This window comes from Macrobrachium rosenbergii, chromosome 40, assembly GCF_040412425.1.
Source record: "Macrobrachium rosenbergii isolate ZJJX-2024 chromosome 40, ASM4041242v1, whole genome shotgun sequence".
NCBI classification, from domain to species: domain Eukaryota; kingdom Metazoa; phylum Arthropoda; class Malacostraca; order Decapoda; family Palaemonidae; genus Macrobrachium; species Macrobrachium rosenbergii.
This window is the reverse complement of record NC_089780.1, coordinates 4,268,140-4,282,668: the sequence shown is the minus strand read 5'-3', so window position 1 is coordinate 4,282,668 and position 14,529 is coordinate 4,268,140. Positions and strand designations below refer to the sequence as shown.

Here is a 14,529-nt window from a genome sequence, read left to right as displayed (position 1 = left end):
TCATTCTTGCTGTGACACATCCTTATAGGTAATACAGTGAGGAAGATAGGTATTGTTAACCAGTTGGTCAAGGTGTGCCTATGTACCCATCATTCTTAGCAACTTTAATATTTGTGTGTTGAATATCTAAAAGTAAATGTGTCCCAAGGATTATGTAGACCATGGTGATGGTTCTGTATGATTGATTTGTTAATATGGAAGCATATATCTCATGTCATAAAAATTTAATGTTTAATCCATTTATTGTACATTTTTTATTTGTAGAATATACTGTGCCAAGGTAGTAAGGAACATTTAGAGCTTTAATGGGAATAGCTATGATATCTGTGTTGAAATAGCATTCTTGTTGCATGGTATTTGATGGCTTACTTAGCAGGGTTTTCACATACTGCTGAATTGAGAATCTCTTCATTTTAGTACATCTATTCTTCATGTGCCACTGGAAAAATAGGAGTGAGTTGGTTATCAGCTGCACTGGTAATCTGTCACAAACTGGAACCCACTGTCACTAATTAGTTAGTAGCTATACTTCTAATGGTCATTTAACCTACCGGAATTTGTTAACATTGTAGTTCAGTATTTATTGAAAAACTAACGCATATGTGCCTTTGGAATTTTACCAAGTTACTGCATCAGGCCTGGTGGTCTACTTTTCATTCTTCTTTGTTAAATCTTTCCCTCTGGTTTGGCTGATGAATAATCCTCATTTAATAGTCACTCATCTAATTATGTTTCCAGATACCCACTCGGATGATGAAAGCAGATGTAGTCTTCCAAACAGAATGGCTGAAAGTTCTTCAACGTTTGCTGATAAGGCTAGCCCTCCTAAACCTCTAAAACCTTTTTTCCCTAAAAATTATGATGATGATGAGGATGATGATGATGATGGTGAAGACGAACAAGAACAAGAAGATGAAGGTGATAGCAAAGGATCGGTAGAACCAGTAAGTTTTCATATGAATGAATTGTGAATTCCATCAAGTCTTTTGATATAAGCATGAGTTGCAATGCTCTTATTTGAAATTTGTAACTGCATTTGATTAATATTAAATCTTTGTGTAGAGTAGGGTTATTGCTTTTAAATGGATTATGAAAACAGGTTGAATGGAAGCTTCGAAGTGATTGTTTCTCAACTTTAATTATTTAGTTATTATCACTACTCATGCTTTGTTTATTTTAATACTATATTATTGTTATTGTTGCTATTGTAGTATTGTTATTGTTATTGGTCACCTTGATTTAAGAAACGAGGCAAACAAGCACTAAACAAAAGTAATTAAGAAGTGCTCAATATCCAGAGTTACATATGATGATATTGTCTGATAACAAAAGCATTTCATAAATACAGTGGGACTCATGAGAATAATGTCACTCTTATCTAGTAACTGCTAGTCAGTAATCTAGTATACAGTATTATTGTTATTGTTGCCATTAATTACAAATATGTTTACTTATTTATTTTGTATGTCTCATACAGAAGAATAAAGTAAATGCTAAATAACACCAGAGCAGTTACTGGATAAGAGGTGAGATTTTCCCCTTAAGGGAGCCCCATCGTATTCATGAAATGCTTCTGTTATTTGACTGTTTCATCATAAGTAGCTGGTAGATATTGAACACTTAATTGCATTTTTGTGTTGGTGATAGGTTTGCCTCTTTTCTTAAATCTTTGTGACCACTGGAGGTTAAAAACATACCCAGTCAAAAACATCTAAAAGGAGTATTTCTTACATGTGTTGGGTCAAAGCTTTGTAAGAGCAGAAGTCCTGGATATAAATGATTGGGACCCCTCTGACTTCGTGGGTAGGATTACCAGGGTCATTAGACTGCAGGAGGAGAGCTTTTTCATTAAACATTTTGGAGTGATAATTCTGATAGCAGAAGCAGCATCACTGAAAGAGAGAGATGAAAGAGAAAGACAGGGAACTATCAGATACCTCTTGATCTAAGGTGTGAGCAGCATCCTTCAACATTAAACTGATTGTAATATTTTTCTTTTGAGTAGCAGGATTGGCAAAAACACAACCATCAGTGAGGGGTCTAATTTGGCTGCATCATCTGACTTGTAAGAATGATCCCCTGCCCATTATCAAAAAGTAGAAGGCAGATACTTATGGACAAAAGATGTCTGGAGATATATTCTTCTTCAGAGGAAGAGAGATCTCTGTTTGCACCATTCAAGAAGCAAAAGTTCTGAAGAAGGCAAAGCAGGGCAGCTGCTGGTGGGAGGGAGAGGAATGTCCTGGAATTTGAATATCTTCATTAGAGAGCCTAAGCACCAAAGGCTGAAGGCAGGCAAACAAGTGGACCAGCTGTAACTGACTGCTCAGCATGAGCAACATCAGAATTAGTAGGAAAGCCAGGAAGTGTAGTCCGAGTCATTGCTGCTGGAACAGCAGCAAAGGCCAAGAGAAGCAGTTAGTGACTAAAGATATAGCAGGAGGCACTGGAGTTGTTGACATTGATACTCCAAGCACAGACAAATTGATTGACGAGTGCTGAAAACACTATACATGCTAGAACGAATACTGGAGGAGCTGTTGTGGTCAAAACTGTTGATACTGCAAATATCAGAGTGCTAGAAGTAACTATTAACATAAAAACAGCAGAATATGGTAATGGAATGGTGGGCATTGCGGAGGAAGCAAGAACTGTCTAAGAAATCATCTGTGCTGCTGGGGTGGCAAATGGAGTGGATGCAGTGAGTTGCATGGGAAATGCAGAGAGAGCTGGCTTAGCAGCAGCTGGTGCAGTCTGGAATCCCATTGCACAGAAATATACAAAGATAGTGATTACATAATTAAGGTTGCAGAATTGAAGCAGCCACAGATTTGCAGTATAAACATTGTGATCTGTCGTAAGGGGTAGTTGAGGCCAACCACCAGCAATAGTGGGTGATGAGTAACCGGGGAAGCAACAGCAGCTTTCCCCAGTTTGCACACATTCCTCATTATTAATGAACCAGGGACATCCTCCCATCCCTACTACTGTGAAGGCAATTCCTCAGCTGTTGTCTGTTTCTTATCCCTCTGATTGATGACCTGCAATTCTTCTCTGGCAAACTTGGTTTTTTACTTCTCTACTAACGCCTCCACATCATCATCCCTCACCTACAGGCCCATGGACCTGCCCTGAGACACAAGATCCTCAACAACAGACTCAGCCTCAAGGCCTTCAAAGCCCCTTTCTCTTCCAGCATCAGGCCACAATTTTCTCCAAGCAGAGTTCATGGTCCTGTAAGAAACATAACCCCCCAGGCTTTGTTATGAGGATTTTTCATGGAGGATGTTGAAGTGGGTCTTCTAGAACTCTCAAAGGGTCATCTTCATGTCAGAGGTCACTTCAGAGTGCCTCTGGAATTGTTTTGGTGAATAGTATTTTTTAAATTGGAGAGGACCTGCTGGTCGATGGGTTCAGATGAAAGAAGTCATGTTTAGGGTCAAATTTGCCTGGAGGATTATCAGAAGCATTGTCCAGCACAATAAGGGCATTCAGGGGCAATTGTTTTCCCTCAAGGTATTTTTTGATGGTACGGCCAGCCACTTTGTTTACCCACTCAGTAGAATGTTACCTGGTTGCCCAAGCCTTACTGTTAACCCTTGACATCATGTGATTCATTTCTTGTTACATTATTTTTCTTAAAAATCTTCAGCTCTCTGAGTGGTAGATAAGCAATGGCTTCAGTCTTAATCCCCACTTGCATTTCCACTGAGCAAAAGAACCTGTCCTTCACTGGCTTGTGCCCTGGCAGTGACTTCTCCCCTTGTATTATATAGGTCCTGTATGGCATTTTCTTCTTAAACAGGCCTATCTCATCACAACAGAACACATTTGGGGGACAAAAACTTAAGCCTTTACAGAATGCTTGAACTCCTTAATATCCTGCTCATCAGCATCTTTATCAGAATTCGCAGCCTTCCCATGCCTTACTGCACTGTTTATGCCACATCTGTTCTTGAATTTCTCAAACCATGCAAGACTGTCTTTGAACATTTTTAAGAGCTACCTATATCAGCGCTCAGTTTTGTGGTATTTTTCAAGATTTCAGCATGGAGTTTTCTTGCCTTTTCCCATAAGATGGCTTCAGAAACACTATTACCAGCAAACTGTTTTTCATTTATCAAAATAAACTACATTTCAGTCTTCAGTTATCTGAGACATTCATTTTGGAAGATTTCACTCCCTTAGCAACAGCAGCTGCTTTGATAGTTTCCTAATGTTTGGTCATGGTATGAATTGTTTGTTTGCCTACCCCATACTCTACACCAAATCAAGCACAGGGACGCCACATTCATGTTTTTCTGTTATTCCCTTTTGAACCACTATAGATTCTCTGTCTCTCTTTGCCTTTGTGTCATCTCTAGCCTTCTGAGGGGTAATGATGAAATATGTACTGTACAATTGGTTTTCACTAGACGTACAAAGAAAGACAGAGGAGAGTGTTTGGTAGAGATGTGCCTGTAGTTAGAGCCATGCATAGACTGAACCCTTCCACTTGTTTCTGGGAACTACACATGTAATGGGAATTGCACATGTGATCCACCTAATCCCATATATAGTAATCCTTCAATTATCGGATTAATAGAGCCAAGGGCCCCACAGATACTGGCAAAATCCAGATAAGGGAAAGTTTAAAATTCTAGGAGTGTTCAAGGGCAACTCTGTAACCTTCCACAACTAACCTTGTGAATACCACATAACTGTAAACACTCTATGCTTATAAACAACAGTTATCTACCTTATGCTTATAAACAACTGTTATCTACCTTGTCCAAGATGCTACTTAGGCCAGTATAATAAGATATTTCTTAGAATGTTTTCACTTACTCTAGTATAGACTATTGTCTATATAAAACAGAAATTCAGTAGTATGTAACCTTATAGCTAGGCTTCCATTTTGTGTAGCCCAGATTATTGTTTTTATCCGATCCAAGGCAACCTGGTCTAAGGTACTGCTTAGGCCATGATAGGATATTTCTTAAAGCATTCATACTTACTCTAATCTACACTACTGCTTAATCCAGGTTATTTAATTCACACTTAAAGATATGGGATACATAAAACAAATTTACCTTAATATGTAGCCTTAATGCTAAGCTACATTTCATCTAGCCATGATTACTGTTTCATCAAGTCCTAGGCTGCTTGGTCTAAGGTATCACTTAATCCAATAATGGGATGTTTTGTAAAGGGTTATCACTTAAACTAATGTAAGGTACTGCCTAATCTGGATTATTTAGATCATGCTTAAGTGTAGAGTAGGCTATATAAAAAGAAAAAGTTTTACTAATATGTAGCCTTATAACTAGGCTATTTTATCTTGCCCAGATTATTGCTATTATATAATCCAAGGGTCCTTGGTAATTTAGGTTTATATCTAATCCAGGTTGTTTAGGTCACACTTGAGGATATGTAATCCTAGGTTATAGGCTACAGACAACATCCACTATTTATCCAGTCTAAATTATTCTTCGTCTGACGTAGGCTACTGCCTAGATTATTGTAGACATCGTAAAATATGAAAGGATTTCTATATTAATGATAAATTGTGGAACATTTCTTTTAGTTAAAACATCTAATTGAAATGACAAATTTTTAAAACAATTTGCACTTTTCACAACTAACAATTTGCGATTATGACTTAAAGCCGGCCATGTGTTAGCAAGAAAAGCTGGGTATTTGTCTTTCATACAAATTAAATACTGATTACAAAGTTTAAAACTTTAACTGGAACTTAAAACTAAGCACATAACTTGCTTCTTTTGGTGTTTCCATAATTGTTGAATTTTGGAGCACTGACGATAATTGAATCTGTTCCAAGTGGACCAACGAAAGGTAATGGCTTCCTTGGTCTCTTGCCAGTTTGTGTGTCGACAATATGGCGAACAGCCCATGTGCTATAATCGCTTCCTCTTCTAGCAGGGTTGACGAAGGAAATAACCTGGGTACAGCTTCGCTGTAAGATAAGGGAATGAGCCCTCTTATCCTTGAGTCCATTACATACTCCATCATTTATAGTGTTAATCATTATGACTCAATACCTGGCTAGAGACTGACTTAAAGAGAATTCTTTGATATTAGTTTGGTCACCATGGAGCTCCTTGAGGATGAAACAACCGACTATGCTATCAAAAATAATAGTGGACCAAGAACACTACCTTGTATAACTCCAAACACAAATTGTCTTGGTTCACTTAAGATCCCAACAACAATAACATCTGCTGCTGCCTTTCAGTAAGGAAATCTTGAAGTAATCCTAGAACATGTCCACCCACTCCAAGATTCTGAAGTTTATAAACACAGTAACAGGTTTTGACATAGGTAAAACCTATTTTTGGTAACTGATGTGAGTCCTCAAAGGACGTCACAGGTGTTGAGAATTTGTCATGAGTTTGTATGTTTCCTAAGGGAATACAAAAGTACTTTTTCATAATGGTGAGCTTTGCCAAACATTTTAAAAACTTAAAGATACTGATTTTATACAATGTTGGTATGATAATTCCAATAATTATTGATTTTATTTATGTACCAGCTAATGTTGCCTATATCATGGGCTACATTACCTTTACCTGGTGCTTGGGATTAGACTGGGTAATCATAGGTTATGAAATGTGTAGAAATATGCAGTATGAATATCTATTTAGTTTTGTATTAATTGAGTTGAGAAGCATTGTTGAGTAAAGCCTTTTAAGTCAACATTTTTGTAGTAATTTAATACATTATGTATTACTGTTTTGTGGATATGACCCATTGGTCATGTTTTCTTACATCATCCTCTGAACAGGTGCTTGTCGCCATGTAGGCCTGGGTTAATTTGAAGTGTTAACGGCCTAGACAGTGATATAGGTAGCTAACGCTAGGTAGTTTATATTAAACACTGGTTCCTTTTATCACTACTGGGCTACTATTACGCACTACCTACACATTACCTGTGCCACAGCAAATTGCTCAATCTGCTTTTCACCTGTGGAAATGGCTCATAACTACCTGCCATGAGCCAGCCCCAGAAGAAATAAAGGAGAATTTGGTTTCTGGCTGGACATGTGTGAAATACGCCACATGCTTTTGGCAGCAAGTCTAATTGATGAAAGAGCTCATTTGTAAGCTCCCTCTGTGAGTTATAGATTTCAGGAGGAGTATGGAAGAAGGAGACTACTGTGTATGTGCCAGCAGAACTATGGCAGTGTGTTTCAATCCCTCTCTGAGCAGAATCCACATTGGGCCAATACTCCAAAAGCTGTGGATTCTAAGAACTCCCACTTCAACTTCTCTGATGGAGATGAAGAGTCTCTCCCTGGGAGACAGGTCACTGATACTTGACATGAAGTGGATATAGACACTGAAATTTCCCTTCTGAATCTGGAAGACCAAGGGTACAGTCTTCTGCTTTACATGAGGCAGATACTTCAAATGAGAATCTTGCCTTTCCCATGCAGCAATCATGTTTTGAGGGGCCCAACCCCATCTGAAGTGCTTGTACCTTCTAGGGCGTAGTGATGTATCCTGGACTTATATACTGCCAGGCAGTGGTGATACAACTGCCTTGGCTCAGTCAATTCATGCAGGCCTCCCTGATAGGAAAATTCTGCTTGCTGTACTTTCTGTACCACCAAGCAGTGATGATATGACTGCCTTGGTTCACCAGTTCATGCAGGCTTCCCTTGTAGGAAATTCATCTTGCTGTACTTTCTATACTGCCAGGCAGGGTGATATGACTGCTTTGGCTCATCAGTTCATGCAGGCTTCTCTGATAAAAAATTCTGCTTTTTGTACTTTATATACTGCCAAGCAGTGGTGATATGACTGCCGTACTTTCTGAAATACCAGGCAGTGGTAATACAACTGTCTTGGCTCATCAGCTCCTGCAGGCCTCCCTGATGGGAAAATTCCGCTTGCAGTGCTTTCAGAATTCTGGGAGGAAATCATGAACAATATCAAGGATGACCCCAAAAGAGTGCAGTTCCTTCAAGGACTCACTTGCTACTTAGCTTCAGCATAGAGATGCTATCCATAATTCCCAAGAGGAACTCAAGTGTCCTGGTTATGGAAGTGGGCGTGATATGTAAAATTTCTCATCCTTTAAACTAGAGGATTGAGAGGCTGCACAGTTTGCCCAAGTAGAGATAGGATTCTCACCAAAAATCGTAGGTTATGGGAACAGGATAATAAAAAAACTTAAGCCCAAAAGAAGTTGAATGAGTCGTCTAGATCCCCCATTGAAATCAGAACTGGTAACAGTTGAGACCAGGTCGAATAATAAAACCTCAAATCAAAATGTGGTACGGGCACCAATATCTGCCGCCGAGAATGATAGTGGTAACCCTTGGCAAGACACCTCAGTGTGCATCCCTTCACCATATGGAAAATACCTCATTAATGAAAGGAAAACTTAAGTGAAGTTGAGCATATAGAATTTCAAGACAGAGTGGCCTTTCCCAATATTGAATGGCACTTGTTCTCTCCTTCAGTAGGAATTCAGTAACAGTTAAAGGAGACGGTTATCCTGCCCAGTAATATAGCAAGCAGTGAAAGCCAAATGCATTAGAAGCAACCATATTAACGAAAGCCATAGAAGCAACTTTTATCCAGTATAATGGAAAATGTAGTTTAAAAACAATTTTACAGAACCAATAACCTCTCTGGGAGGCATCAGCTTACTGTCTCTTCACTTTTGAAACAATCAGTCACATGAAGATGGAATTTCAGAATTTTGTGATGGCTGGGAAATGAGTGTTTATGGTAGAAATAGTCATTTGTCTCCACCATCCCAGTATCTGATAGTACTACAGCAGAATGAGCAACATTCTCCTCCCTTACGAGTGGAAAAAGCTCCCATTGGACATGGCTACCCAGCAATTTGGGAACCCTATGAAAAAAATCTCAGGACAGCCATGGCTGAATTTTGTGCTAGGCTCCACTTAATTAAAGAGCTTCCAGTGTCTTTCAGAACAATGTTCACTGCAGTAGCCAAAACACTTATATGGACCCTATTGGAAGCACTCTATGACTTTCTGGATTATCGCATTAAGGCTTGAAAGTAAGCATTGGTTGATTACAACATTTTGCTCCCCAATGTAAACTTTCTTCCTATATCTGTTGGGGACCCTTTTTCAAGAGTCTGTTGTTGCACAGATCATTGAATGGGCCCAACAACAGAATTGTACCATATACACTGTTCTTAAAAAATGGGAATCTCCGAAACAATACCTTTGAGAGTTTCCTCTACCTTAGCCTAAGAAAGCTTGGTGTGAATCAGAGCTGTACAAGCCTTGAGTCACTGCTAAAGGATCCCCCTGTGACAGCAGAAGAAACAATAGCATCAGCACCCTTTTCAAAGCAAACAAGACAATCCTACCAGGGGAAAGAAAAATCAACTTCTGAACTGAGTATTACAAGGAAGGTAAGGGGTGGTGCCCCTAGTTTTTTCCCTAAAACCAGACCCCCCTTTTAAAAGGGGACCATAGAGAAAGATGGCTTTATTTGCCACCACTCTTCAGCATTCCCAAGAAGCATTCCTGCGAACAAAGGGTAGTCTTTGACCCGTCAGATTTGAACAAACATATTGTTTGCGTAAATTGTTATATATACTGAACTTACTTTATAGGAGCTCAGGAATGACGGATTTTAGCTGGTGGCTTACCTAGATGAATGGCTAATCTGGGGAGCCACCAGAAAACAGTGCTGACAAAACCTGAGAGTGGTAGTCAACAGACTCCATCCAAAAGATTTCTTAATCGGAACAGGTACCACTTGAAATCCAGCAGACCTTTCCTGAGGCTGGGACTTTGTTGGGCTACTCTTTGCAGCCAGCTATCTCTTCACAAAGCACTCAAACCAGAATAAGGAAGGACTTAGAAGATTCCTTGCACAGCCCACTTTTCCAGACAACAATTGGAACAAAGTCTAGGCCTGTTACAGCTTAGGTCCATGGTAGATCTAATCCTGAGATTGTGACTGTAGGATTTAACAGTCTGGCTCTCACATGCCAGGGAAAGGCTTTATGATCACCTGCATCTGAGATTGGAAAGACACTCTGTCTGTGGACCTGGCAGGGGTCTCTGGCAAGCAGGCCAACCTGACTCCACCATTCATATGAGTGATAATACATATGCATGCCTCCATGACAGGTTGTGGAGGCCATTGGGAGCATTGTCATTTAGAGGGAAGATGGTCACCTGCTCACAGGGGGTGTCATACCAGCTTCCTGGGGCTGTTGGCCAGCTTTACATTTCAGAAAATTGAAACCTCCAAAAGGTACTCATTTTGTTTGTCTTAGACATTATAACTATAATGTCTTCTATAAAGAGTTTAGGCTCGTGCTGAGCTCCTCTCAAGTCAGTAATTGCTAACATGCTTCCACAAACTGGAAGTGGACCGATTTGCCACATGCAATAACCTTCAACTTTCAGTGTATGTGTCTCTGAACCTGGACATTCAGGCAATAGCAAGAGATTCATTCCTACGGACTGGAACAAATGGCAGACGTTATACCTTTTTCCTTCATTGTCCCAGGTTTTGAAAGCTTTGAACAGTCTACTAGCTTTCAAAGGAACCTCTTGCCTAGTAGCCCGGAACTAGCCAAACGGACTTTGGTTCCTTATTTTTTCAAAAACAGACAAAAGAATAGATACCTTTACTGTCCGTTGTTCTCTCCCTGACAGAAGGAGCGAAGTTGTCTGTCCTACTTTCATAGCTGTGACCTTCACATGGAATTTTAAATCTAGTCTTTTGTGAAGATTATTTGCCGTACATTGCTAGGTACCTAATGCAAAACTGCAGACTTCATCTTTCTAACATACCAGTCCGTATGGGAAATGTGGTTAGATTACCCCTGCACTGAGAGCCCAGTTGAAATCTGTTAAAACAGTTTTACATTCGATTATCTTTCGAGGTCAAGCACTGCGCTCTTTCAACACTAATTGCATATAAGGCAGGATAATTGCTCAGGTGACATGAAGCTGTGTTTTGTCTGGAACAACCAAGGATGGTTGCCCTACCCAAATGAGGATACATTTTTTCTGTTCTTATGTTGCTGTTCTTTACATTTATCCATTTTCTATACTTGATAAAGTTGATATACTTTATATTTTCTATCTTGTAGTACATATTATTCTAGATCCAGCTACCTAAGTTTTCCTGCAAACAGAATGTATGGTAAAATAAACAATGATTGAATTTAAATTTTCACCATAATTACTAAAAAGGCACACATCTCAACAGTGTTTTTTGTTAAACATTACCAGCTTTATAGAATGAAATAAAACAATTCTTGGACTTGGAGAAATGCATTGCCATATTTTGCACATCCACTTATTCTCTACACATTTTCCGTTGCAGTGTTTACAGTCTGGTGCATGGTGGAGGAGGCATTGTGATATGTTGAGATGTTCTCTCTGACTGTACTTGTTGCAGGAGTGAACCTACAAACCCATGTTGAAAGGGCCACTGCGGTAGAAAATGATGAGGTGGAGAGACTGGAAGGATCTTCCATGACTTTTTTAATGGTTATTTGCACTCTGGTCATCTTGTGGATTCTTGGATACCTTGAGGTGAAAAGATCAAAAAGCTTCTAGAGGCATACTGTAGTGGCCACTGAGTTTAATGATGTCCATCTTGTAGAGTAGCCAAGCATTGCAGATTCATATGTCAATAATGAAGCCTAATGTCTTGACAGGCTGTCATGACCTGAGTGGAGTCTTAGCCAGATGTGTTAGCATGTCACTCTTGTGGATGCTTCCCATCCTCCTATTACAGTATCCTGTAATGCTTGATGAAGTGTGGACATAGCAATTTGACCTTTTCATTTGCCTCCTTGTCATATCTTCTTACAGAAGACATTGGTTCATTCTTGGTATCTGTTGACAACAAATGAATAACTCTGCCAACCTTCAGTTTGATTACCAGCATTCCACTATTATTTTTGTTCTGCCAACCTTCAGTTTGATTACCAGCATTCCACTATTATTTTGTTGTCAAGAGTGCCTCTTGCTGTTCACTTCAGTAGTCAACATCAAATCTGGAATCCCCATCCTTGTTTCCCTTGCAGACTGCAGACCCCCTAGGTTTTTCATTGTCTTCATCAGGTTAATGACATCTTTGGAGCTCATATTTAGCTCTGCTTCTTTGAGAGGGAGTTGTGATGGATGGTAATGAAGAGTATCGTCTCCTGATATATATGATGCCATCAGCATTGGTCCTACAAAATCATGAAGTTCTTGGTGACCAGGTTAATGATGGACTGTATCTTGTAGAAATAGTCTTGTATGTGGATGATCTGCTAGTTGTGATTGAAGTTGATTTGGGGGCTCATTAGGCAAAACTGCTTTGATGGCATATAATCTGCAGCCTTGGGAACCCTGGTTCTGTTGCCCAATACACATCAAGATGCCCAGTAAAACAAGCATCTCCAATATGCCAATCTAGTCTAGAAGACTAGGTGCTCGACAAGGTCAGTGTCAGATGACTCCATAATTGCATAAAAAGGAGGACTTATAATGGAAACAGCTGCATACACTAAGTCAGGAAGGAATGGGTAACTTGCATCCTCTTTGAGCCAGTTTGTAACACTAGATAAAAATGCTGTATCCTGTACAGTACCATCTTGGCCCTCAACTTCACCCTCCCTGCTCCTGCTCCTCCCACATGACATATTGAGTCTGGGACATCAGCTGAAAAGATAAAAAAAAATTATTTCAACAGAGATCAAATTTGAATAGAATTTGCATACATTTAGCATGAAAAATGATAAAGAGGGAATATGCATGCATCATGTATGATAAAAATGACAAATAGACAGAGTGACAATGATAAAAATAAAAAATGAGTGAAAATGAAAGAGAGAATTTGCATTCATTATTCATCACAAAAATGACAAATAACAATTGTGTCTTTCTTGAGGATGACATAAAGACACCTTGAAGGTAACAATAGGTAATATTCTTCCACAGCTTCATTCACAAAACCAGCACTTGACTGTTTCATTGTGATCATAGTCACAGTCATCATTAAGGACATTCAATGTCAGTGTTGCTATATTAGACACTGCTGTCTTTATCTTTGTCATTATATTTCTGGGGGAACATCCCCACCCTTTCTTCACTCCATTGAGTTACATAGTCTGAAAAAATATTCATAAAAAAATCAAATACGCTTACTTTTCAAGTACGTATATGTCTTAGGGGCACAGTCTTTGGAGTGTTCAAGAATAGTACCTTAATGTTCTAGAACATTACCTTATTTTCTATACCATTATTTGCTATTAAATGTAACACACAAAAACATGCAAAACAAGGTCCTCATTCTGGCCAAGTATCCCTGTTAGGATGTACCAAGACATACAAGGTTCCCCAAGATCTGAGTCAAGTAATCAGCAAGGGCTATGGTGAAATAAACTTTTTCATGTAGACTGGGTACTTGTCTCATTGAGTTTTATTATTTGGCCTTTTTGTTTACAAACAAGAAAGATTTTATCACATTCACATACATGAGCACTAGTGTTCACCTTTTTACTTCATCACCATTTAGTTATGGGAACCCAAGTTGTCAAAATCTTACATTGATTATTGGCATTATGCTCAAAAAATACTGTTATTGACCAGAACTTATTAATGTCAATAGTGCAATATTAGTGGAAGTGGTATGCCATTTCTTGAGGTGCTTCTACACCTGGTCATAAGTCCAGGTCCCTTTATTATTCTAATAAATTTGTCAACTTGTCCTTTTCTCATGTGGTAGGTTGCGAGAATCCATGATTCAGCTCAGTTCTGACATTACCTCCAGGTGTTTGTGAATGGCTCCAATGGAATCTGTGTACTTTATATTAAAGCTTGAGCCGCCCATCTGCCTTTACCACCTGTTTTGACTCGACCCTAGCCTGGCATTGTAGATTAAGTAAAAGTAATGTGCTTGGTTGTATGTAACAGAATATGTTCTTTTTTTTCAGGCTTTCAGTTATAGAATTGTTGAACGAAGTGTGGATCCTGAAGTTGTGGAGGCCAGACCAGAAGCTCCAGCAGCTGACACACAAACAAGAAAAATATCAAGATTTAAAGCTTCAAGAATGAAGAAGTAGTTTTGTAGTAGTATGAAGATCTACAGGGATTAACAGACAAGCAGCTCATTTCAATTGTGATAGAATAATCTTTGTCAAAGTATTGTTACATATCAAAATATCTGTCCCTATCTTGTTTATGTGCATTAAAATAATACTGTATGTGATTGGCTGTTTCACACTTACCCTGTTTAGAACACAGAAGTTTAATCTCTGATAAAATATGACTGCTTTGAGGTGGAATAAATTTTTTAATGGCAAGAATTACTTATAAAAAATGTGGAGGGTTTTTAGATATGTTCAAATGTATTGTGCTAACTTGAGCAGTTTTATTTGAGGTAAATCATAAACTATGCTCATCCTTTGTTTTCTGCAAATATTTTGTTTATGAATGTGTATTCATTGAATTTTGCAACTAATATGAGATTTTACATAAGTAACCAAGTAATTACATAGTTATAGTTTCTAACTCGTGCGGC

General features: G+C 38.8%; 1 protein-coding gene across 5 annotated transcripts in view; it reads left to right on the top strand.

Moving 5' to 3' along the window:
- The window catches only part of uri (unconventional prefoldin RPB5 interactor), a 203,857-nt gene extending 189,640 nt beyond the window's left edge, over positions 1–14,217 (top strand). For all 5 annotated transcript variants that reach the window (XM_067082933.1, XM_067082930.1, XM_067082931.1 and 2 more), the window contains exons 8-9: positions 739–944; positions 13,943–14,217. In XM_067082933.1, the coding sequence (XP_066939034.1) occupies positions 739–944; positions 13,943–14,071 (335 nt within the window). In that variant the 3' untranslated portion in view covers positions 14,072–14,217. The remainder of the gene's footprint in view (positions 1–738; positions 945–13,942) is intronic.
- Positions 14,218–14,529: the final 312 nt, after the last annotated feature.